The sequence below is a fragment of the Heteronotia binoei genome, chromosome 1 (genome assembly GCF_032191835.1).
Source record: "Heteronotia binoei isolate CCM8104 ecotype False Entrance Well chromosome 1, APGP_CSIRO_Hbin_v1, whole genome shotgun sequence".
Taxonomy (NCBI): Eukaryota; Metazoa; Chordata; class Lepidosauria; order Squamata; family Gekkonidae; genus Heteronotia; species Heteronotia binoei.
In genome coordinates, this window is record NC_083223.1 from 4,450,448 (window position 1) to 4,474,828 (window position 24,381).

Genomic DNA, 24,381 nt, shown 5'->3' on the forward strand with positions numbered 1-24,381 from the left:
TTTGTTCATAGGGAAGGTGTTCCAGCCCTTTAATCATTCTAGTTGCCCTTTTCTGAACTTTCTCCAATGCTATAATATCCTTTTTGAGGTTCGGCGACCAGAACTGCACACAGTACTCCAAATGAGACCGCACCATCGATTTATACAGGGGCATTATGATACTGGCTGATTTGTTTTCAATTCCCTTCTTAATAATTCCCAGCATGGCGTTGGCCTTTTTTATTGCAAACACACACTGTCTTGACATTTTCAGTGAATTATCTACATAGCAAGACAGTGACAATTACATGTGAAACCATTCAGAAAGGAAAACACGACAGGAGATGTTGCATGGATCCTGACACAGTCTCCCTTTTGGAAAATGTGGTACTTAAAAACAACAAAACCTTTTGCTGAGAGGCAGTTTGGTGTAGTAGTTAAGTGTGCGGACTCTTATCTGGGAGAACCAGGTTAGATTCCCCACGCTCCACTTGCAGCTGCTGGAATGGCCTTGGGTCAGCCATAGCTCTCTTATCTGGGAGAACCGGGTTTGATTCCTCACTCCTCCACTTGCAGCTGCTGGAATGGCCTTGGGTCAGCCAGAGCTCTCCTGGGAGTTGTCCTTGAAAGGGCAGCTGCTGTGAGAGCCCTCTCAGCCCCACCCACCTCACAGGGTGTTTGTTGTGGGGTGGGGGGGGAAGGTAAAGGAGATTATGACCGCTCTGAAACTCTGAGATTCAGGGTATAGGGCGGGATATAAATCCAATATCTTCTTTTTTTACCCCGTTTGTGATGGAGAAAAGTGAAACATGTTCTCTTCGTTGACATGGAGCATTCTTGTCCTCTCCGATGTGACCATATGCAGCACGCCTCTGTGGCCAGGACTGGTCATGATGCAGACGTCTCCATCATCACTATAACAAGTCTTCCGAAAGCCAGTGAAGGTGACATCTGGAGATGACAAAGAACAAAGAAGGATGAAGGGGATGGTCCAGAATTCAGGGCTCTTTGTCTAGCGCGAGCTCCTCTGCATATTAGGCCACGCCCCCTGATGTAGGCAATCCTCCAAGAGCTTAGAGGGCTCTTAATACAGGGCCTACTGTAAGCTCCAGGAGGATTGGCTGCATCAGGGGGGCGTGGCCTAATATGCAAAGGAGCTTCTGCTAGAATTCCATCCCTGGGCCACACACCCCTGATGCAGCCAATCCTCCAAGAGCTTAGAGGGCTCTTAATACAGGGTCTACTGTAAGCTCCAGGAGGATTGGCTGCATCAGGGGGGCGTGGCCTAATATGCAAAGGAGCTCCTGCTAGAAAAAAAGCCATAGTCCAGATACACCATGGGTAAAAGGGTTAGCTGCTCCATCCTCTAAGCCAGGGGTGTTGAGCTCATTTTTTTTATGAGGGCCAGATCAGGGGACCAAGAAGGAGAGGAGTCTTAGCCAACAGAAGGAAGAGAGGCTTGGCTCAGTAGTTCTGCTGTGTGATTAAGAGAGCCTGGCAAAGCAAACTATTCTTCCCCAAGGGAAGAACTTCAGTCAATGGAGAAAACAGAGGCTTCGCTCTGTAGCTCCTGTGCGATTGAGCAAGCCTGGCAGATCAAGCTGTTATGCAGAAGGAAGCAAGAGAAAGGAAGCAGATGACAGCCAGTTGATCGGGGGGCCTGATAGGAGCCTTCTGGGGGACCTAATTTGGCCCTTGTGCCGCATGTTTGACACACCTATTCAAAGAGAGGATATACCCAACACGTGTTGGGTCAGAGGTGCACAGCCAGACTTGCTGTCAGATGTACATCAAAGACCTGCCCACTTTCTAAAAGCACTTGGAAGAAAACCAAGAAAAGGTGTCAACAGGTCTCATTGCGTCTGTGGGCACCACGATACGGACTGCTGAACTAGGCTCTAGCCCACAAAAAACTTTTTTGCGACCCCATGGACCAAGTCAGCAAGGTCATGTTAAAGATCCTACAAGCTAGCTTTCAGCAGTATGTAGATTGGGAACTGCCAGAAGTTCAAGCTGGGTTTCGGAGAGGTAGAGGAACGAGAGATCAAATTGCCAACATTCGATGGATTATGGGGAAAGCACGGGAGTACCAGAAAAAACTTCTATTTCTGCTTCACTGACTACACTAAAGCCTTTGATTGTGTGGATCACAACAAACTGTGGCAAGTTCTTAAAGAGATGGGAGTACCAGACCACCTCATGTGTCTCTTGAGAAATCTGTATAAGGGTCAAGAAACAATTGTCAGAACGGGATATGGAACAACTGATTGGTTTAGAATAGGAAAAGGAGTTCGACAAGGATGTATATTTTCACCCTGCTTATTTAATTTATATGCAGAGTACATAATGTGGAATGCCGGCCTGGATGAATCACAAACCGGAATTAAGATTGCCGGGAAAAACATCAACAACCCAAGATATGAGATGCCTAGACAGCATTATTAATATAACTAACATGAATTTCGGAGGCTAGCAGAAGACAGGAGGTGATGTGACTTCGTCCATGGGGTCACAAAGAGTCGGACTCGACTGTGCTACTGAACAACAACAAAAGAATAGGAAAAGGAGTTCGATAAGGATGTATATTGTCACCCTGTTTATTTAATTTATATGCAGAGTACATCATGCGGAATGCCAGCCTGGATGTAGCACAACCAGGAATTAAGATTGCCTGGGAAAAGAACAACCTCAGATATGCAGATGACACCACTCTAATGGCAGAAAGTGAGGAGGACCTAAAGAACCTCCTGTTGAGGGTGAAAGAGGAGAGCACAAAAGTAGGCTTGAAATTCAACATCAAAAAAAACAAAGATCATAAATCTGCGAGTCCTTAAAGTATCACAAAACTCTGTTTGTTTTAACTGTAACAGACCTAACATGGCTATCTCTTTGGAAAGTGCAACTAATTTTGTCCATTTCTGGGAGAGCCTGAGCTTATTTCAAGAGTTAAAACAAGAAATTAAACAACAGTATCATTTCTGTTTTACAAAGCTGGTTTCAGATAGATCAGATCTTAAACGGAGCTCCCACCTTGCAATTTCATGATTCCCAGCACTGCCGAATCATTTTGTATTCTATGCCATGGATGATCAGGCCAGCGACTGGGCTCGGAGGTAAAAGAAGGCCACAGAATCCCGACACGCCCCCTCCAAGGACTACGTGGTGCTCGATCCCGCGTTGTTGGGTGAGCTGAAAGGGGATGGATCCGGTCCTTGATGCAATCGAAAGAAGAGCTGGTGGCCAAAAGTACCGAGTTTCTAAGTTCGACATGCTGTTTTTCAAGGTGGCACCGTGGCTCGATGGATGTGCAGAATAAAATTGGGAGAAGACCTACATTGTTGTCAACCAATATCACGTTTTCTACCACTACGTTTCCTTCAAGGTGAAATAAGATCCCGTAGTCGTAGTTCTTGTAGGACAGGAAGCCTGCGATTTTGGTGCAGTTAGGAAAGCCATCTCTTCCGTACAAGTGAACCCCGTGAAGGCTTGAATGAGCCACGTTACCACCGCAAAACTCTCCCGCTAAGAAGCATTCCTGCCCTCGGATGTGAAAGGCTATCCGTTCGGATCCTGCCACAATGTTATTGCACAAGTGGGCGTTATCAGCTGTGTTGGTTTTGATGCCGGCCACCCAATAGGATGCTCCCTCTGGCTGTTTGCTCAGAACGACTAGATTCCTGACGAGAGAATGGTCTTGGCCTCCCAGGTGTATGCCGTGACCAGCCGTATCAAACACCACGTTGTCCCGTACTGAGAGGCCACTGCTCGCCACTGCTTGAATGCCAGCCCCGCAGATTTCGTGAATGCTGGAGGAGATGATGAAGGATTCAGAGGATGCGTTCATGATGTCAACCGCAGGGAACTGTGAAGATCCGAAGCCTAGAATCTCAACATTGGAAAGCTGCAGCACACCTGAAATGAAAAAAAGATAAAGGTAGTCCCCTATGCAAGCACCAGTTGTTTCCAACTTCGGGGTGACATCGCATCAGAGCCAGTTTGGTGTAGTGGTTAAGTGGTTAAGTGTGCGGACTCTTATCTGGGAGAACCGGGTTTAATACCCACTCCTCCACTTGCAGCTGCTGGAAGGGCCTTGGGTCAGCCAGAGCGCTCTTATCTGGGAGAACCGGGTTGGATTCCCCACTCCTCCACTTGCAGCTGCTGGAAGGGCCTTGGGTCAGCCGTAGCTCTCGCAGGAGTTGTCCCTGAAAGGGCAACTGCTGTGAGAGCCCTCTCAGCCCCACCCACCTCACAGGTTGTCTGTTGTGGGGGAGGAAGGGAAAGGAGATTGTAATCCGCTCTGAGACTCTGTCCTTGAAAGGGCAGCTGCTGTGAGAGCCCTCTCAGCCTCACCCATGTCACAGGATGTCTGTTGTGGGGGAGGAAGGTAAAGGAGATTGTGAGCCGCTCTGAGGCTCTTTGGAGTGGAGGGCGGGATATAAATCCAATATCTTCATCTACTTCACAGGGTGTCTGTTGTGGGGGAGGAAGGGAAAGGAGATTGTGAGCCGCTCTGAGACTCCTTGGAGTGGAGGGTGGGATATAAATCCAATACCTTCATCTACCTCACAGGGTGTCTGTTGTGGGGGAGGAAGGGAAAGGAGATTGTGAGCCGCTCTGAGGCTCTTCGGAGTGGAGGGCGGGATATAAATCCAATATCTTCATCTACCTCACAGGGTGTCTGTTGTGGTGGAGGAAGGGAAAAGAGATTGTGAGCCGCTCTGAGACTCTTCGGAGTGGAGGGCGGGATATAAATCCAATATCTTCATCTACCTCACAGGGTGTCTGTTGTGGGGGAGGAAGGGAAAGGAGATTGTGAGCCGCTCTGAGACTCTTTGGAGTGGAGGGTGGGATATAAATCCAATACCTTCATCTACCTCACAGGGTGTCTGTTGTGGGGGAGGAAGGAAAAGGAGATTGTGAGCCGCTCTGAGGCTCTTCGGAGTGGAGGGCAGGATATAAATCCAATATCTTCATCTACCTCACAGGGTGTCTGTTGTGGGGGAGGAAGGTAAAGGAGATTGTGATTTGAACCTGAGACTCTTTGGAGTGGAGGGCGGGATATAAATCCAATATCTTCTTCTTCTTCTTCATGGTAGACTTTTTGTTACGGGGTGGTTTGCCATTGCCTTCCCCAAGCATCTACACTTTCCCCCCAGCAAGCTGGGTACTCATTTTCCCGACCTCAGAAGGATGGAAGGCTTCCGCTGGGATCGAACTCAGGTCGTGAGCGGAGCGTAGGACTGCAGTACTTCAGCTTTACCATCTTGAGCCACGGGGCTGAAGAAGAGGGGGAATCCCCTCAGGATGTAGTTTCTCTTTTGGAATCCAAAACTCCTTGAACAAGCACAGTGGGCCCTGGCCGGCTGGTGGACCTACTGACAGCAGAGGGAGGTCTAGGCCAGTGATGCAGCGACGTTACTGCTGGCATACACACCAGAAGTGATGTCATCACATCTCCGGCTATGCCAGATGCCCTGGTATTTTGGCAAACATGGGGGAGGAAGGGTGCTGGTAGCATGGTGGTTGGCGGCGGGGCAGGACCTTGCCTCAGGTTCCAGATGCCCTGAAGCGAACCCTGTCGCTAGGTGGCAGAGATCAGTTCACCTGGATGAAACGATCACTTAGGAAAGTGGACTCAATGTCATTATATCTCATTGAAGTCCCTCCCCTCCCCAAACTCAGATTATACCCCCCCCCCACATCTCCAGGTAATTTCTAACCTATAGCTGGCAACTCCAGCATCCTGTCTCATGAAATGGCCAGCCAGTTCCTCTGGACAGTCCACAACAGGCCCATGGCTCACAAAATAAAACCAATACCATAATGCCACAAAAACAACAACAACAACATAAAATTATCTATATTGAAAAGGCATTGGCATGAAGAACAGCACAAACTCCTGGGACGCCTGAAATAGCTATAAAACAGATTAGAAGCTGAGCATTAAAAGCTGAAAAACATAAATCCCCTTCATTAAAAGTTAAAAGGCAGTTTAGAAACAAACATTTTTGTCCTGGTATGTGGCTAGGCAAATCTGAAGGGGAAGGTCATTCTCAGGACTTTTTTTGTAGCAGGAACTCCTTTTGATATTAGGCCACACCCCTCTTATGTAGCCAATCCTCCAAGAGTTTACAGGGCTCTTCTTACAGGGCCTACTGTAAGCCCTTGGAGGATTGGCTACATCAGGGGGGTGCGGCCTAATATGCAAAGGACTTCCTGCTACAAAAAATCATGATCATTCTAAAGATGGGGGTCCCCCCAATGAAAATGCCCTCCCTCCATTCATCATCCCCCTTGCTTCTTCTGCAGGTGGAAACACAAAGAGCATGATTTGGGAGACTTTTAACCGGCAAGCTAGACAGAGTTGGAGGAGGTGGACATTTTTTTTAAAAAAAATTAACAATTGAGAATTGTGGCTCTTCCTCTCAGAATCCAAGAGACAGTATAATCTAAGGACCAATTCATATCAGGGGAACTGAGAGCCAATGTGGTGTAGTGGTTAGTGTCGTACTAGCATAGGGAAGAACAAGGTTCAAATCCCGGCTTGTGCCATGGAAGCTCGCAGGGTGACCTTGGACGTGTTACACGCTTTCAAACTAACCTATCACACAGGGTTGTTGTGAGGATAAAATGGAGGGGAGGAGAAGGAAGTACACCATGTTGGGTCCCCACGGGGGATAGAGATGCATTGGAAATGAACTGAATGATTAAATAAATAAACTTTGGAGAATCGTCCCTCATATTTGAATACCTGTATATTCTGTGCCACTGGCATTTCTGAAGCTGGCCACTAGAAGCCTCCCGGTACAATTGCTGTCGGTCTTGATTTGTATATTCCTTGTTAGGAGCCCAATTTCTGCAGCCAGAGGAATCGGCCGCCCATCTTCTAATATGTGGGAATGCCCTGCGCATGTCAAAAATGGAACACAATAAACCTCACAGCAAAATGTTCAACATTTTAGAACAGGGGTCCCTGACCTTTCTAAGCCTGCAGGCAACTTTGGAATTCAGACACAGGGTGGTGGGTTGTTGGGAGCTCTGGCCGGAAGCTCCAAGGTTTGCAGAAATCCCAAGGAAACAATATGCAAGACCCAGGCTTGTTTGCAAGGAGATCTTCATCAAATGCCAAACTTACGCATGATGGCAGGCGTCAATTCGCTGGGCCTCAAACGTACACAGCGAGGTCAGTCAAAAGCTGAGATGAGATACATAGCTCAAACTGAACATTTTATACCCTAATTGCTGGCTCTGAGTCAATAATAGAATCCTCAAAGCCAGGGTGTTTTTTTCTGCCGGAGCCCACAGGAACAGAGCTCCACCTAGGCTGGCCAGGGCTCCGGCTGGCCCGAACCCGCCATGCCAACTATAACCAACACACTGTAATAGCAGACAAATAAAGAACAATTTTAATTAATGTCAATGATGACAGAATGTTATCGTATTTTTACGCAATATTATTGCCTCTTAACGTGGAGCACTAAAGCAACAGGCAGAGTACATAAAGTCCAAAAAACAAAGAAATTAATTCACAGAGTTCATTTATAAGTTCACACTCATTAGTTCTCAAATGGAAACCATCAAGTCCATGAGAAGTCCAGTATGAAGTCCTAATCCATACGAGGATTCTAGATAATCCCTCGTTCTGATGACTTCTTCCTCAATGAACCCCAGATAGTGAAGGAATGTACCAAACTATGCCATCATAGTGGTTTTATGTCCACCCTGTATATTTTGTGGGTCCAATTAATTAATTGTGTGATTAAGTCCAAGTTTTCAAATAATTATTTTAGACAAGGCACTTTATTTGATTCCAAAGCACTTAAGGCAAATATTTCTAATAGTAGCCTTGCAGAGACGCCATGCGGCAGCCACGTGCTCCCAGGTCAGGTGGTGTGGCCTAATATGCAAATGAGCTCCTGCTGGGCTTTTTCTCCCCAAAAAAAGCACTGATCAAAACTACATCCTAGATCCTACATCCTGGCAAATGATTCAGCAAGAAATTTCTAGGATATTGGGATATGAAGTAATGAAAGTTGCAGAGACTTTCTTATTGGGATTACAAATGGAAAAATTTCCAAAAGAAGATAGAACTTTAATCTGGTACTTGCTTTCAGCTGCTAGGACATTGTATGCGCAGTTGTGGAAGCAAGAAAAAATACCAGAGAAATGGAATTGGATTATAAAAGTTATGACATGGAGTGAAATGGACAAATTAACAAGAATATTAAGAGACTATGATTTAGAAGTTTTTAAGACCGAGTGGAAAAAGTTTAGAAGATATATAGAAAAAGAGTGGAAAATAAAAGGACATTGGACAATTTTTGATAATAATTAAGTTTTAAAAAGAAGAAGAATATAATTTTTTGTTTTAATAGTTAAGGGTAGCTTTAATATTTGGGGGGGGGGTAGTAAATAACACTGGCGGGGGTCAAGTAACAGGGGGAGGGGTGGGTGGAAAGTAATATAAAACTACATCCTAGACAAAACTACACCTGGTACTCCGTGGCAGAGGGAAACAAATCAGTTTTCTAGATAAGAACTCAGGAGCGTGTGAATGAAAACATTCTCTTGAGAACAGTCCTCCCAGGCACTTAGAGATAGAGAGCTAGCAGAACCTCAAGATGAGGCAACAGAGGCTGTACATGAGCACAATGGCAAAATGGCCACCATTGGAGGCAGAGCCCAACACAAAATGTCAGTAAGTGAAGTTATGCGGTACTCTCACTGTAAATATTTGACTTTAAAAAAAAAAAAAAAGGATGCCTTTAAATCTGCACAGCCAATAAAAAGCCCTGCTGGGCAAAAGCCTCACCTGATCCTGCATATTTTCTAAAAACCCTTGGTGGACACCAGGAAAAGTTTTGGCAGGTGCCACGGCATCCAAATGTGGAGCTACATTTACTTTAATTATTTACCAATTTTTTATCCCAGCTTTCTGCCCTTAAAGGGGCCGTCACTGTGGAGACCCTTGCTTTAGAGCATCCCAACTGAGGATTCTCACAAGTCTTCTTTTATGAAATCAAATCAAATTGGCTAATTTCTCTTTGGGTTCTTTTCTTTGACCACCAACAAGTTAAAATCTTACCTGTTTCCAAATTAACTAGATATCTGGTGAACAGGCAAGCTTTTAACCTCTGTGATGTTATATGAAGATAACCAAAATCTTGGCTTGTCTCTTAGAGATTCCTGAAGAATATATGCATATATCTCTTAGAAATGTACCTAGATTTCTTTTGTCTTCGTATAACATCACAGAATAAATTCTTGTACACTTCCCAGACAGAGATTTTCCAAAACAAATTAGGATCAAATGTTCTTGGGTAGGAAACATAAGTTCTGTCGGTTCGGTGCCAGATTTTTGTTTATATCACTCTGAGTGTGGCAAACTCAATGAACACTCCCTGTAGCTAGTGCCAAGGGCAAATCTAGGTCAGGGGTCCCCAACCACTGGGCCGGGGACCAGTACCAGGCCAGGCCTGTTAGAGACCGGGCCGTGAGTTGTATAATTATTTCATTATATATCACAATGTAATAAGAAGAAGACGACGACATTGGATTTATATCCAGCCCTCCGCTCCAAATCTCAGAGCAGCTCACAATCTCCTTTATCTTCCTCCCCCACAACAGACACACTGTGAGGTGGGTGAGGTTGAAATAGCTCTCCCCTGAAGCTGCCCTTTCAAGGACAACTGTGTGAGAGCTATGGCTGACTGAAGGCCATTCCAGCAGCTGCAAGTGGAGGAGTGGGGAATCAAACCCAGCTCCCCCAGATAAGAGTCCACACACAACCACCACAAAGTGCACAACTGTATCTTCCCAAAACTACTGCCCCCCACACCCACCAGTCTGTGGAAAAACGGTCTTCCACAAAACCGGTCCCTGGTGCCAAAAAGGTTGGGGACCACTGCTCTAGGTGATAAATTAATGGGAACAACTCCACCTTCATTTCTTCTGGCTTGTCCATGTCCTCTTTGCACCCCCCCCAAAAAAAAACATTTTCCAGGTCTTTCAAAACAGTTTTGAAGGATTTTTTTGGGGGGGAGGAGGGGGGACTTGGACTTCTTCTGAGAATTCTTCAAAGCTCAGAGTGACACAACCCAAACAAACGCCTCTACAATCACTTATCTGGCCAAGTTTTCCACACAAACACAGACATTCCCAACTGAGAAAAAGGAAGACAGAAGCTAGGAAGGCTTGCAGAAGCTAAGACCTCTTTCTAAGCCTCCAGTGTTCCCAGATTGTAATGGTTAAGTGAGCGAACTCTTATCTGGGAGAACCAGGTTTTATTCCCCACTCCTCCCCTTGCAGCTGCTGGAATGGCCTTGGGCCAGCTCTAGCAGAGCTGTCCTTGAAAGGGCAGTTTCTGTGATAGCGCTCTCAGCCCCACCTACCTCACAGGGTGTCTGTTGTGGGGGAGGAAGTAAAGGAGATTCTGAGATTCAGAGTGAAGGGCTGGGTATAAATCCAATATCATCTTCTTCTTCTTCCCTGTGGGTCATTGGACTAAGATTCTACTTTCTCACCCAGTGCTTGGAAAAGGAACAAATTGTCAGCATATACCATGAAAGAATGACAGTTAAACATATCAGGGCTTCCGAGGAACCAACAACCAATATTAGGCATCTCCTAGGAGGCCGGCACAGATATGCAGGCAGAAAATGACTAACTACATACCTAGATGTCTGTAGAGAAGACGTTCACGGATTCTAATGCTATGACCACGGACTTCTTCCAAAGTGGCTATTTCAGCTTGGTGGGCTTCGTAAGAAGAGGAGCTGATGACAATCCTGTCACCATTATGCCAGTCCAAAGGATCTTGTACCCCGAACCTGTAAACCACGCAAAAAATCAGGTGAACCTTTCCAGACGTGTGTCTGCAAAGCACCAGTGAGTTTCAGCTGACCCTGTAGGGTTTTCACAGCATAGGTGGTTTTCCATTGCTTGCCTCTGTGGAGTGACCCTGGACTTCCTTGGTGGTCTCCCAACCAAGCTCTAACAAGGACCAACCCTTCTTCGCTTCCAAATTCTGATGAGACTGAGCTATCCTGGTCAGAACAGAGGTGTTTTCCATTGCCTGGGCTAGATCCGAAACTTTCCTCCAAGCTGCAGAGTCTTGTGAGCAAAAATTCTACTTTGTGAGCCAGTGGCATTAAAGTTGTGAGCGACTGCATAAATTATTATGCTCTGGAGTTATCCTTCCTGAGCTAAGACAAGAAGGTGTGAGCTGGAGGCTAAAAATCTGTGAGCTAGCTCACGCTAACTCAGCTTACAGGGAACACAGGTCATAGGGTGCATTCCCACTACACTAAATAATACATTTAGCAACTGGATTTTTACTGTGTAAGAATATCAAAAATCCCGTCGCAAAGCACATTATTTAGTGTAATCTGAATGCACCCATAGAATCAGCATTGCAGATCTGTATTGATTTGTTCTGCATTGTATGCACTTCTAGTGAGCGGGTTTGATATAGTGGTTAAGTGCACAGACTCTTATCTGGGAGAACCAGGTTTGATTCCCCCCGCCTCAACTTGCAGCTGCTGGAATGGCCTTGGGTTAACCATAGCTCTTGCAGAAGTTGTCCTTGAAAGGGCAGCTTCTGGGAGAGGTCTCTCAGCCCCACCCACCTCACAGGGTGTCTGTGGTGGGGGAGGAAGGTAAAGGAGATTGTGGGCCACTCTGAGACTCTGAGATTCAGAGTGGAGAGTGGGATATAAACCAAGTTTCTTCTTCTTCTTCTTCTTCTTCTTCTTCTTCTTCTACTCCTCCTCCTCCTCCTCCTCCTCCTCCTCCTCCTCCTCCTCCTCCTCCTCCTCCTCCTCCTCCTCCTTGTCCAGTGTCTGATAACTGGGGATACGACTACCAGAATGTCTCTGTTTCATTCCCCAGTCTCAATTTTAGATAATAAAGTCTTTGGAACTCTCCACACGAGCAATAAGTACAATGATGTCTGATAACGGACACTCTCAAAAAGTGGGTTGGATTCCATGATCTGAAAATAGAATTACTTTGGATCTTTCACAGTAAGAACCAGTAAGGGCAATTCCATGCCCTTCCCTTCCCCACTGTAGCCTCCCACCCAATGTGACTATTTAATTCATGTGGTTCTCATGACCAGTGTTCCCTCTTAGCTGACTTAGCGTGAGCCAGCTCACAGCTTTTTAGCCTCCAGCTCACACATTCCTGTCTTCGCTCAGGAAGGATGATCCCAGAGCACACTAATGTATGCACTAGCTCACATCTTTAATACCAGTAGCTCACAACTTCAATGCCAGTAGCTGACAAAGTAGAATTTTGCTCACAAGACTCTGCAGCTTAGAGGGAACATTGCTCATAACCCCAGGAAGAAGTTTTTCCAGGGTCAGAAAGGACAGTTGGGTGGAGGGGGAAACGCAGGAAAAATCAGTGCTGGCAGAGTTCAGGATCCAACCCAGTGCGTGGAAAGATTTCAAACAACAACATTTGAGAAATACATCTTACCTTTCATTTCCAGGGGCAACGTCATTTCCAAGGCGTGTCCAGGAGATCCCGGTATACGCACTATGCATCTGCAGTTTCCCGTAAACTCCTTGAAGGGAGAAGAACCACAAGAGACCACGGGTGTGATCCAAAGAAACTTTTTATGCCGCGCAGCAGTCGTGCTTTCTTGGGCACACATACACGCAGCCTGAACATGTTCTCCCAAAAGATAATCTTTGCAAAATGACCCAGGATTTCGGAACTGCTTGGCAGAGCTTGCTGTTGTGAAGAACGCATGAACTCCAGCAAATGCTGGACTGGGCATGCAATTCTCAGCATTCTACTCACACGTTGCCTTGATGAACTGCCTAAGTAAGTGCATATGAACAGGAACCGTTTTGTAGAAAAATAGGTGGTGGAGCTCATTAACATAACTCATTAGCATATGCCGCCTCCCCCAACCCAATGCAAGGAAGGAGAGCCCCAGGGGAGTGAGGCCTGCTTGTGCTGGCTAGAGATCCAGCCAGCCTAGATAAGCCTCGCTCACCTGGGGCTGCCCCCCTCCAGTCAAAAGGCCAGCAAGCCACCCACCACTCAAAATCACATAAGAAGTGGGAAAAGGGTGGTGGGGCTGCTTCAGGGGTTAACGAGGGCTGTTGGGGGCATGGCAAAGTTCCAGGTGGCTGGTTGGCTGCCTGCTCTCCTAATCCAGGGATTGTTATTCAGCTGCACCTACTATTCAATGGACAAGGTAGGAGGGGCCGTCAGAAAGGTTCAGGAGCTCTGCTCCTGTGAGCTCCTGCTGAATTCAAGGCCTGCATATGAGGCATTCTGCCCCACAGGAAATTCCTCACTAGATCCATGGTAACCATGCAGAACGTGTCTAGGAATAGCCTATCATTCGGTCAAACCCACGTAGAGGAGGGGAAAAAGTTGTGTTGTGCAAGAACCATTGATAGATTGCTCATTATGGGTGTTGCATTTTTCTAAAGCTTTCCCCCCCCCACACACTCTGTGTAAAATAGAGCGCCCTTACCAATAGTTCCAGGAGGCGCGCCCATCCCATCCAATCGGTCACAGTAAACCTTCTCAGATGCCCGAAGGACAATTCGTAGCTTTGCTCTTCTTTCTAATGGATTCTGTGATGTGCCTTGGGAGAAAATATGGGAGACAGAAAGTTTGGCAATGTGCTCACAAAAAAACCCTTAAAACTAAGTCATAGATGTGCTTAACTGCATTAATGCGCAGCGAAAATTGGAATTTTTGATCTGGTTCGCTGTTCAAAGATTGGCACTAGCAGGGAGGCATTAATGCCCAGCGAATACTGGAAATTTCAGTCTAGTTCGCTGTTCAAAGATTGGCGCTAGCAGGGAGGCATTAATTCCCAGCAAATATTGGAATTTTCAGTCTAGTTTGTTTTTCAAAGAGTGGCACTAGCAGGGAAGCATTAATGCGAAGCGAATATTGGAATTTTCGATCTAGTTTGCTGTTCAAAGATTGGCACTAGCAAGGAGGCACTATTTCCCAGCAAATACTGGAATTTTCAGTCTAGTTCGTTGTTCAAAGATTGGCACTGGCAGGGAGGCATTAATGCGCAGCGCATTTTGGAATTTTTGATCTAATTCGCTGTTCAAAGATTGGCACTAGCAGGGAGGCATTAATTCCCAGCGAATACTGGAAATTTCAGTCTGGTTCGCTGTTCAAAGATTGGCACTAGCAGGGAGGCATTAATGCCCAGCGAATACTGGAAATTTCAGTCTGGTTCGCTGTTCAAAGATTGGCACTAGCAGGGAGGCATTAATTCCCAGCAAATATTGGAATTTTCAGTCTAGTTTGTTTTTTCAAAGAGTGGCACTAGCAGGGAAGCATTAATGCGAAGCGAATATTGGAATTTTCGATCTAGTTCGCTGTTCAAAGATTGGCACTAGCAAGGAGGCATTATTTCCCAGCAAATACTGGAATTTTCAGTCTAGTTCGTTGTTCAAAGATTGGCACTAGCAGGGAGGCATTAATGCCAGCAAATATTGGAAATTTTGATCTAGTTCGCTGTTCAAAGATTGGCACTAGCAGGGAGGCATTAATTCCCAGCAAATATTGGAATTTTCAGTCTAGTTCGTTGTTCAAAGAGTGGCACTAGCAGGGAGGCATTAATGACTAGCAAATATTGGAATTTGATTGGCACTAGCAGGGAGGTGTTGACAGCGGCTCATTCAACTGACTTTAAAAAGGGAATGGGCAAGTTGTGCAAGAACTTGTGCATCTGTAGCAACGAACCACAACAATCAAATACAACCTTCACTTGCAGAGATACCATCCTTCTGAATTTCGTAGTCCAGCTGGATGCTTTTCAAGGAAATCTGGTTGGAACAGGGGTCTTGAATAGAGGGATTGGATAAACATATGGATCAGAGGTCCATCAGTGGCTATTAGCCACAGTGTATAGATGGAACTATCCTGGAGCAGTGATGCTCTGTATTCTTGGTGCTTGAGGGGGGGGGGGGACAGTGGGAGGATTTCTAGTGTTCTGGCCCTACTGGTGGACCTCCTGATGGCACCTGTTTTTTTTGGCCACCGTGTGACAGAGTGCTGGACTGGATGGGCCACTGGCCTGATCCAGCATGGCTTCTTTTATGTTCTTATGTCCTTATCGTCTCTTAGGTTCTTATGACTGCTGGCCTGTTTCAGTAAGACACCTATGTTCTTCAATATAACCAAAGAGGAAGAGTCTAGTAACACCTTAAAGTCTAACAAAATAGAGTGGTAGAATATGAGCTTTCATGAATCACTGTTCGCTTCATCAGATACAGCTAGAACGTGAGTCCATCTGTCCTATATATTGGAAAGCGGAGTGATTTCAGATGCCAAATTACATCAGCAGGCAAATGACAACAGCAGGCGTGATGGGATTAGCTGTGATGTGTGATAACAAAGCGCAAGACAAGGCATCCACCTGGACTGAATCAGGACTAACTCAGTTTAGAGGGAACTAGATGTCAGCAGGGAGGAGCCATAACTGCCGGGAATTTGCCTGACATTGGTGGGTACACCTGGCAAGCCTAGGTGAATGGTGATCGAGTTTCCCTCTCCCTCTCCACCAGGGCTGGCTTGCCCACTAGGCAAATTAGGCATTTCCTTAGGGTGTCAGGAGGGGGGCACTGAATTGAGCTCCCCCCTTTCGGTACCCCAGATAAATGCCTAATTCCCCCTTGCTTGTCCACCAGCTCTCCTCAGCAGTGGCAGCAGGCAGGACACCTTTTGCACCCCCTAGCCCCAGGGGAGCGAAGTCTCCTTGTGCGCTCTCTTAAGAGAGAATGCTGAACTGCAATGCCAATGTCGAAGCGGGTAAGGACAACACTAGCATCACTCCTCTGAGCGTGCTGGGGGGGAGGGCAGAAGAAGGGAGGAGAGGGGAAGGGAGGGGGCGTGTGGGCACAGAAGAGAGAAGGGGCAGTGCCATGGGGGGGTTGCAGCATGTTTGCCTGGGGCACCGTGCACCCTAGGGCCGGGCTGGCTCCCCACTCTAGAAAGTGATCCTGCCAGCTAAATTTTCAAATGGAAAAGAAAAAAAAAGGGGGGAGGGAAACTAAGGTACAGAAAAGCCCATTGTCTTTATTCAGTAAATACCTACAGGGCTTTTTTTGAGCCGGAACACAGTTGGGGAGGGACGGTGGCTCAGTGGGAGAGCATCTGCTTGGGAAGCAGAAGGTCCCAGGTTCAATCCCTGGCATCTCCAACTCAAAAGGGTCCAGGCAAATAGGTGTGAAAAACCTCAGCTGGAGACCCTGGAGAGCCACTGCCAGTCTGAGAAGACAGTACTGACTTTGATGGACCAAGGGTCTGATTCAGTATAAGGCAGCTTCATATGTTCAGTTCCAGTTGGATTGGCATCAGGGAGTGTGGCCTAATATGCAAATGAGTTCCTGCTGGGTTTGTCTACAAAAAAGACCCAGTGTGAACCAATGGTGACATCAGGGGGTGTGGCCTAATATGCAAATGAGTTCCTGCTGGGCTTTTTCGACGAAAAAAAGCCCTGTTTGCCTTATTTAGGGTTAAGAGGATGCAAGTGAGTGAAATGCAATGAGGCAGCATGCCAGCTTTAGTCAACAAAATGCTCCAGACCTGTCCCCTTATGTGGCGGAGGGCCTGTTACAAGCTTATGCTGGGCACAGTGGAAAAGATTTTTGGGACCCAGTTGATATAACCGAAGCTGGTATAAAGATGAAGCATTCAAATTACAAGTGAATGTTCCAGATGAATGAAAAGACACTGAAAACGTGAGAAGGGAAAATGAAGCAAAACCGGGTGGGGGGGGGGGGAGAGGGAGTTATAGCTCTTATCTTGCGATGGTTGTCTGTACAGCGAGCTGTATTCCAACTGTGAATCCATTTATTTCACCAAGGGTAGTTTACAGTCTCGGAAGAAAATGGCCCAGCACTAAACAGATACTCGGAGGGAAAAGTAGGACAATTTCTGCCCTAGAGAAATGTAAGTGGAGTCCAGTAAGAGGGTTCAGCATTCCTCTAAAATTAGAGATTAAATCAATTATACACCACAAAGCTGCAGCAGATGTAGAATTGGAGAAATAAATCTGTGGAGAATTAGCCAGACTGTCATGATCTCTTAATATTTAAAAATTATGCATTTGATTGGGGGTGGGGGGGCTATGGGGAAACAACCTCATTATGTATCTTAATAAAACATCACACACACGCATAACGCACCCACCCACTGAAATGACTATTTTGTGAAGTTGTTATTCTGATCTCACTCAAGTAGCCTAGGCAACATTAGCTCTGATCTAAAAACAGGGACTTGAATTTAAACTATTTATATTATCAGGGCTTTTTTGTAGCAGGAACTCCTTTGCATATTAGGCCACGCCCCCCTGATGTAGCCAATCCTCCTTGAACTTACAGCAGGCCCCGTACTAAGAGCCCTGCAAGCTCTTGCTGAGTTGGCTTCATCAGTTTGGTGCAGTGGTTAAGGGAGCAGACTCTTATCTGGGAGAACCGGGTTTGATTCCCCACTCCTCCACTTGCAGCTGCTAGCATGGCCTTGGGTCAGCCGTAGCTCTCTTATCTGGGAGAACCGGGTTTGATTCCCCACTCCTCCACTTGCGGCTGCTAGCATGGCCTTGGGTCAGCCATAGCTCTCTTATCTGGGAGAGCCGGGTTTGATTCCCCACTCCTCCACTTGCACCTGCTGGAATAGCCTTGGGTCAGCCATAGCTCTGCAGAGCTGTCTGTGAAAGGCCAGCTGCTGTGAGAGCCCTCTCAGCCTCACACACCTCACAGGGTGTCTGTTGTGGTGGGAGAAAATATTGGAGATTGTAAGTCACTCTGGGTGATATCAGACAGCCAGTTTGGGGCAGCTTGAAGCCACCCCAAATAGAGCCGGCCGGAAATAGAGTGCCCCAGAGCTTCCGGATAGCACGCAGGAAAAGGGGCGGGCCGTGGGCACACCGGGAGCATCAGGAAAGCTTGCACATCCTGTCCGCGGCTCTTCAGGTGCTTCCCAGACGGCTGGGAGGCACCTCAGAGGTGCCCCAGCAAAAAGGCACCACTTCTGAAGTGGGTGGATCATCCTAGAGGACGGGGTGAGTACGGGGCAGGAGCAGTCAGCAGACGTTGCCATCTGGAGGGGATTTTTGGGCTGATCTCAGAGGCATCTCTGAGTCAACCCAAAGTGCCGGTCTCTTAGCAGCCTCTGAGTCTCTGATTCAGAGAGAAGGGCGGGGTATAAATCTGCAGGCGTCTTCTTCTTCATCAGGGTGTGTGGCCTAAAATGCAAAGGAATTCCTTCTACAAAAAAAAAGCCCTATATATTATCACTCCCCCCCCCCAAAAAAGGCGTAGGCCAGCTCACAGAAAGCCATTAAAACAAGATGAATGAACATAAACCAGGCTTGTCAGATCTTGGAAGGGTCAGCCCTTCTTAGTCCTTGGATGGGAGGCTGTCAAAGAAATTCCAGGGTTATTATACAGAGGCAGTCAAACATCTCTGCTTGTCTCATGCCTTGAAAACCCTATGGCATTGATCCTCAGTGTTGGGCTCCTGGACCCCGTGGTGCCCGCCAACACCTTTTTCTGGTACCCACCAAATGCCTTTATAAAACAGGCAAAGCCAGGTGGGGCTTCTGATTGGGTGTTGGTATTTTTTTTAAAAAAAATGTTTGGGCAGCCACAGTCACCACAGCACAACAATCTTCGGGAGAGCCAGTGTGGTGTAGTAGTTAAGTGTGCAGACTCTTATCTGGGAGAACCGGGTTTCATTCCCCACTCCTCCACTTGCACCTGCAGGAATGGCCTTGGGTCAGCCAGAGCTCTCTTATCTGGGAGAAACGGGTTGGATTCCCCACTCCTCCACTTGCATCTGCTGGAATGACCTTGGGTCAGTCATAGCTCTGGCAGAGGTCGTCCTTGAAAGGACAGCTGTTGTGAGAGCCCTCTCAGCCCCACCTACCTCACAGGGTGTCTGTTGTGGGGGGAGAAGACATAGGAGATTGTAAGCTGCTCTGAGACTTTGATTCAGAGAGAAGGGGCAGGGTATAAATCTGCAGGCTTCTTCTTCTCAATTGTGTAACTGAAGGTAAGCTCGCAGTAGCCATTTTCTAGCTGGCTCCACCTCCTGTGGTGGCCATTTTGTGGCTGCGCCCAAAATGCTTTATTGGAATCCCAAAGGCGCCTGGAGGCTCAAAAAGGTTGGGGACCCCTGCCTTGAAGGTCAGCTGTAACTTCAGCACCTCACATACTCAGACACGTGCACACGCACAAAACAAAGTATTCAGCAGCATGTGCTTTAAAAAAGTGAGCTTTTTTGAAACTGGTCTGTAATGCCTTGTATCACTTCCACATAGTTTTGAGTTGAACATCACGTGCGATATTTTCAATTCATCTGTTAGATTCTGCACGTGCAAAATATTCTGCTGGCTTCACAGTTGGCGACTCAAGTGCAGAATAAGAGTCACACAAGTCAGCAGTGGGAAAGGTGTGAATTGTACTCCATTGAGTCCAGGTGAGTTATACTTAGGGTTGCCAACCCACTGAGTCCAGAGGCGGATCCCCCAGTTTCAGGGGCTCCTCCCCACCATGAACCAGCTGCCCATCAGGAGACACCACTCCCCTGAACAGGGACGTCAGTTTCCTGGAAGTGACATCATTGCATTGAAGATGTTGCACAGGGGACACTCTGGCTTTGGGCAAACTCTATGAAGAATTCTGGATCTGACCAAGTCATTTTCAACCCACATCAGCATACTTATGATTGAAAAGATTTGCGGTAGGACAGTAGAGAAGAGCAAGAATCCAGTAGCACCATAAAGACCAAGAAGGACTAATAAAATTGGCGGCAAGGTATGAGCTTCCATGGGTCACTACAAGCAAATTTCGTTACATTTCTCTTCCGCCCGATTTTGCACAGGCTGTCATGGGGCAAAACTTGCCCCACTTCATTCCCAAGTTCCCTCCAAGGCGTCAGGATTCTCTGAAAACCAGGATCCTGAAACCACAGAGGAATCTTGGGAAAGAGGCAGGGTAAGTCCACGGCACCGTGTGCAAAATCGGAAGAGTGGCGGGAAAAGGGAGCACGGGGCCGGGACAAAGGCTAGTGAGGAATCAGTCTTCGTCTTTAAGGTGCTACTGGAGAGCCAGTTTGCTATTGGAGAGCCAGTTTGGTGTAGTGGTTAAGTGTGTGGACTCTTATCTGGGAGAACCGGGTTTGATTCCCCACTCTTCCACTTGCACCTGCTGGAATGGCCTAGGGTCAGCCAGAGCTCTCTTATCTGGGAGAACCGGGTTTGATTCCCCACTCCTCCACTTGCACCTGCTGGAATGGCCTTGGGTCAGCCAGAGCTCTCTTATCTGGGAGAACCGGGTTTGATTCCCCACTCCTCCACTTGCAGCTGCTGGAATGGCCTTGGGTCAGCCATAGCTCTCTTATCTGGGAGAACCGGGTTTGATTCCCCACTCCTCCACTTGCACCTGCTGGCATGGCCTTGGGTCAGCCATAGCTCTGGCAGAGGTTGTCCTTGAAAGGGCAGCTGCTGTGAGAGCCCTCTCCAGCCCCACCCACCTCACAGGGTGTCTGTTGTGGGGGAGGAAGGGAAAGAAGATTGTGAGCCGCTCTGAGACTCTTCGGAGTGGAGGGCGGGATATAAATCCAATATCTTCTACTAGACTCTTGCATTTTTCTACTGCTATGGACATGTTGTGTACGTGGACTAGTGATGCTCTTTCCTGTGTTCCTGCTTGGCTCATTGGAGCCTTTAGGTTGGAGCTTGGGGGCTCGGGAAAAATGGGCAGTAGGATCCAAATCCCTGCTGCCCTGCTCCAATCACGGGGCCCCTGATGGTTTAAATGATCCAATGGCATCCTAGTATGGGAATCTTGAATTGTATATAGTTGGCCCCATTGGCCCAGTAAAGCACTCCTCTAGTTCAGCCGTTACCATGCTGTAACTAATAAAGAGAGCTATGATCACTGCAACCGTGGCTCCTCCTTGCATTGAACCCACTAGATTATAGGACAAATGACAACAGCGACCCGTGTTTTGTATAACAGTTCGGGGAGGAGCAGGGAGACCGCGGTTGTATGAACGAAATTTCCTAGGGGCACATACAAACCTTTGGCACTGGCTCGTCACCCACTGTTTGGAACAGTGAACGATGGACTGACTACCCTCGACATCCCTTCAGAATTAAACCCTTTTATTTCCTTTCCAGGGCAGAATGAACACAGAAGCTTTCCCTTTTCTGCCAAAGGTATATTAAGAAACTGGGTCCCCGGAGAGCAACGGCCGCAAAATCTCCGGGTGAATTTCACGGGAACCAACGGGCTAAAATTCTCCTTACAGAGTCCATCAAAAAAACAATCTCGAGAAAGGTCGCACAGAGCGACTGATGTGGCAGTTTTAAAGCGGGAAGGGATCCCCTACACCACCAAGACAGCGGGGCGGGAGGGTGGGTTTTGAAACTCAATCTTTAATCCAGTTACTTCATCCTAGTTTTACTGTCAATATTAATAAGCTGCAGGATCAGCAATGATTGGAACACAAATGCATTTGGAGAGACCACATTATATTGCAATATCCTCTTGAAGGAAGCAATGCACTTCATATATTTAAGGTAAAGGTAGTCCCCTGTGCAAGCACCAGTCGTTCCCTGCTCTGGGGTGACGTTGCATCGCGATTTTTTCACGGCAGACTTTTGACGGGGTGGTTTGCCATTGCCTTCCCCAGTCAGCTACACTCCCCCCCCCCCCAGCAAGCTGGGGACTCATTTTACCGACCTCGGAAGGATGGAAGGCTGAGTCAACCTCGAGCCGGCCACCTGAACCCAGCTTCCGCCGGGATCAAACTCAGGTCGTGAGCAAAGTTTAGGACTGCAGTACTGCAGCTTTACCACTCTGAGCCATGGGGCTCTTTTCTATATTTAAAATGCAAAAAAACCCCAAACCCAAACATAGCATGCAGAGCTTTTTTTTGTAGCAGGAGCTCCTTTGCCTATTAGGCCACGCCCCCCTGATGCAGCCAATCCTCCTGGAGCTTACTGTAGGCCCCATATGAAGAGCCCTGTAAGCTCTTGGAGGATAGGCTACACCAGGGGGGTGTGGCCTAATAGGCAAAGGAGTTCCTGCTGCAAAACAAGCCCTAGCAGCCCAGCTTCATTATTAATATGGTGCATAGTCTTTCAAACTTCTTTCAGTTCATCCAGTGCTACTAGGATTCTTTTTCCTGTGGCAGCAAAGGTAAAGGTAGTCGCATCATGGCATTGTCTTCGCAGGCTTTTGGTTTCGTCTATAAGTCGAAGCGGTTGTCTTCCGTTTTATCTGAAGAAGCATTTGCAAAATGAAAGCCTGAACGGAACTTTGTTGGTTGTAAAGGCGCCTAAGGGTGCCAGATCGGGCCAGTGGGGGAAGCCTCCCCTAACATCGCCGGAGCGATGACGTCACCCGCAAGTGACATCATCACACTGGCACACGCCAGCCACTCTAGGCATTTCCGGGAAAACTCTTATGGTTTTGTACCATAGAGGTTTTCCTCCCAAAATGCTAGAGCGTCTGGGAGTAGACTTTTTTGCTACCCACACCAATGCAAAATCCCTGGCAGTTTGTTCTAAGGTGGGTACAGATCATCTCTCTCGAGAGTCTAGGGCAGGGGTCCTCAAACTTTTTAAACAGGGGGCCAGTTCACTGTCCCTCAGACTGTTGGAGGGCCGGACTGTTGTGGTGGCTGCCGTTACTGTACAAGGCCGCGGGCCATCAGTTCTCCATCTTCTGCATCTCTCTCCCTTCCCCACACCACACACCCCAGACTGGGAACTCGCCTCACCTCGGTATCGCCTCACACTCTGTCTCTGCCGCCTCAGCCCAGTGCCAGAAGTGTGCATTGCTAACGCGGGTTTAGGTCGAACGTCACTTCCGGTCTGATTTTGCCATAACCCGGCGGGCCGCATAAACGTCCTCAGCGGGCCGCATCTGGCCCGCGGGCCGTAGTTTGAGGACCCCTGGTCTAGGGGGTGCATTTCAGATCTGCTGGACAGGCACCAATCCCATTCATTCACAAAAAACAGTTTTCCCAGAAATTCTGAGAGTGGCCGGCGCGATGACATCACTCACAGGTGATGTCATCGCGCCATGTGCACAAAGCGCGTATGAAAACAGTCCCCTGCCAGAGGAAGTAGGGGATTGGTAACCCTAAAGGTGCCACTGGACTCTGACTTTGTTCTGTTGCTTCAGACCAACGCAGCCACTCACCTGGAACTACCTTTTTGCAATGAGGCAACCGTAAAGATTTCAGCCACTAGAATGGAGCTCAAGAGAGGCATCGGGTCTGCCATGGCAAAAGCTTATCAAGCTCGGCTTTTTCAATCCATATTTTTTAACACGTAGAAGCAGGGGTGGAATTCTAGCCGGAGCTCCTTTGAATATTAGGCCACACACCCCTGAATATTAGGCCACACACAAGGCTCTTTTTTGTAAGCTCTTGGAGGATTGGCTACATCAGGGGTGTGTGGCCTGATATGCAAAAGAGCTCCTGCTAGAATTCCACCCCGTGTAGAAGGATGACTTCCAGCAATCAGATCAATTTCTCTGTTAGAATAGTGCATCAGAAGAATGCTTTTTTGTACTCAAATAAGGGATATTGGCTGTTTATCTCATTACATATACTAAACCCATATTTCACTATATTTTAATGTCCCCCCCCCCCTTTTTTTTTCTAATTGCAAACTGGAATTATGTTTATAATGTATGTTCAATCCTCAGATTGAGAAGGAGCTCACAGGAGCACAGCTCCTGAATCTTTCTGAGGGTTCTCCCTCTTTAGGGTTGCCAATCCCCAGGTGGGGGCAGGGGGTCCCCCGATCTGGAGGCCCTCCCCCCCGCTTCAGGGTCGCCAGAAAGCGGGGGGGAGGGAGGGAAATGTCTGCTGGGAACTCTGTTATTCGCTATGGAGATTTATTTCCATATAACATCATGGAGAATTGATCCGTAGGTATCTGGGGCTCTGGGGGGCTGTTTTTTGGGGTAGAGGCACAAAATTTTCAGTATAGCAGTTAGTGTCTCTCCCCAAAATACCTCCCAAGTTTCAAAAAGATTGGTCCAGGGGGTCCAATTCTATGAGCCCCAAAGAAGGTGCCCCTATCCTTCATTATTTCCTATGGAAGGAAGGCATTGAAAAGGTGTGCCGTCCCTTTAAATGTGATGGCCAGAACTCCCTTTGGAGTTCAATGATGCTTGTCACAGCCTTGATCTTGGCTCCACCCCTAATGTCTCCTGGCTCCACCCCCAAAGTCCCCAGATATTTCTTGAATTGGACTTGGCAACCCTACCCCTCTTCCTCCCCATCTACCTTGTCAATTGAATAGTAAGAGCAGCTGCATAACAACAGCTGGATTAGGAAAGCGGGCAGCCAGCCAGCCACCAGGCAGCCCTCATTAACCCCTGG

The 24,381-nt window shown here is 47.5% G+C and overlaps 1 protein-coding gene across 1 annotated transcript in view; it reads right to left on the reverse strand.

The window, feature by feature from the left end:
• Positions 1–757: 757 nt before the first annotated feature.
• The window catches only part of PKHD1 (PKHD1 ciliary IPT domain containing fibrocystin/polyductin), a 323,925-nt gene continuing 300,301 nt past the window's right edge, over positions 758–24,381 (reverse strand). The window contains exons 43-48 of the mRNA XM_060256755.1: positions 13,475–13,588; positions 12,460–12,547; positions 10,654–10,808; positions 6,731–6,883; positions 3,010–3,891; positions 758–930 (exon numbers count right to left, since the gene is read on the reverse strand). Of these exons, the coding sequence (XP_060112738.1) occupies positions 758–930; positions 3,010–3,891; positions 6,731–6,883; positions 10,654–10,808; positions 12,460–12,547; positions 13,475–13,588 (1,565 nt within the window). The remainder of the gene's footprint in view (positions 931–3,009; positions 3,892–6,730; positions 6,884–10,653; positions 10,809–12,459; positions 12,548–13,474; positions 13,589–24,381) is intronic.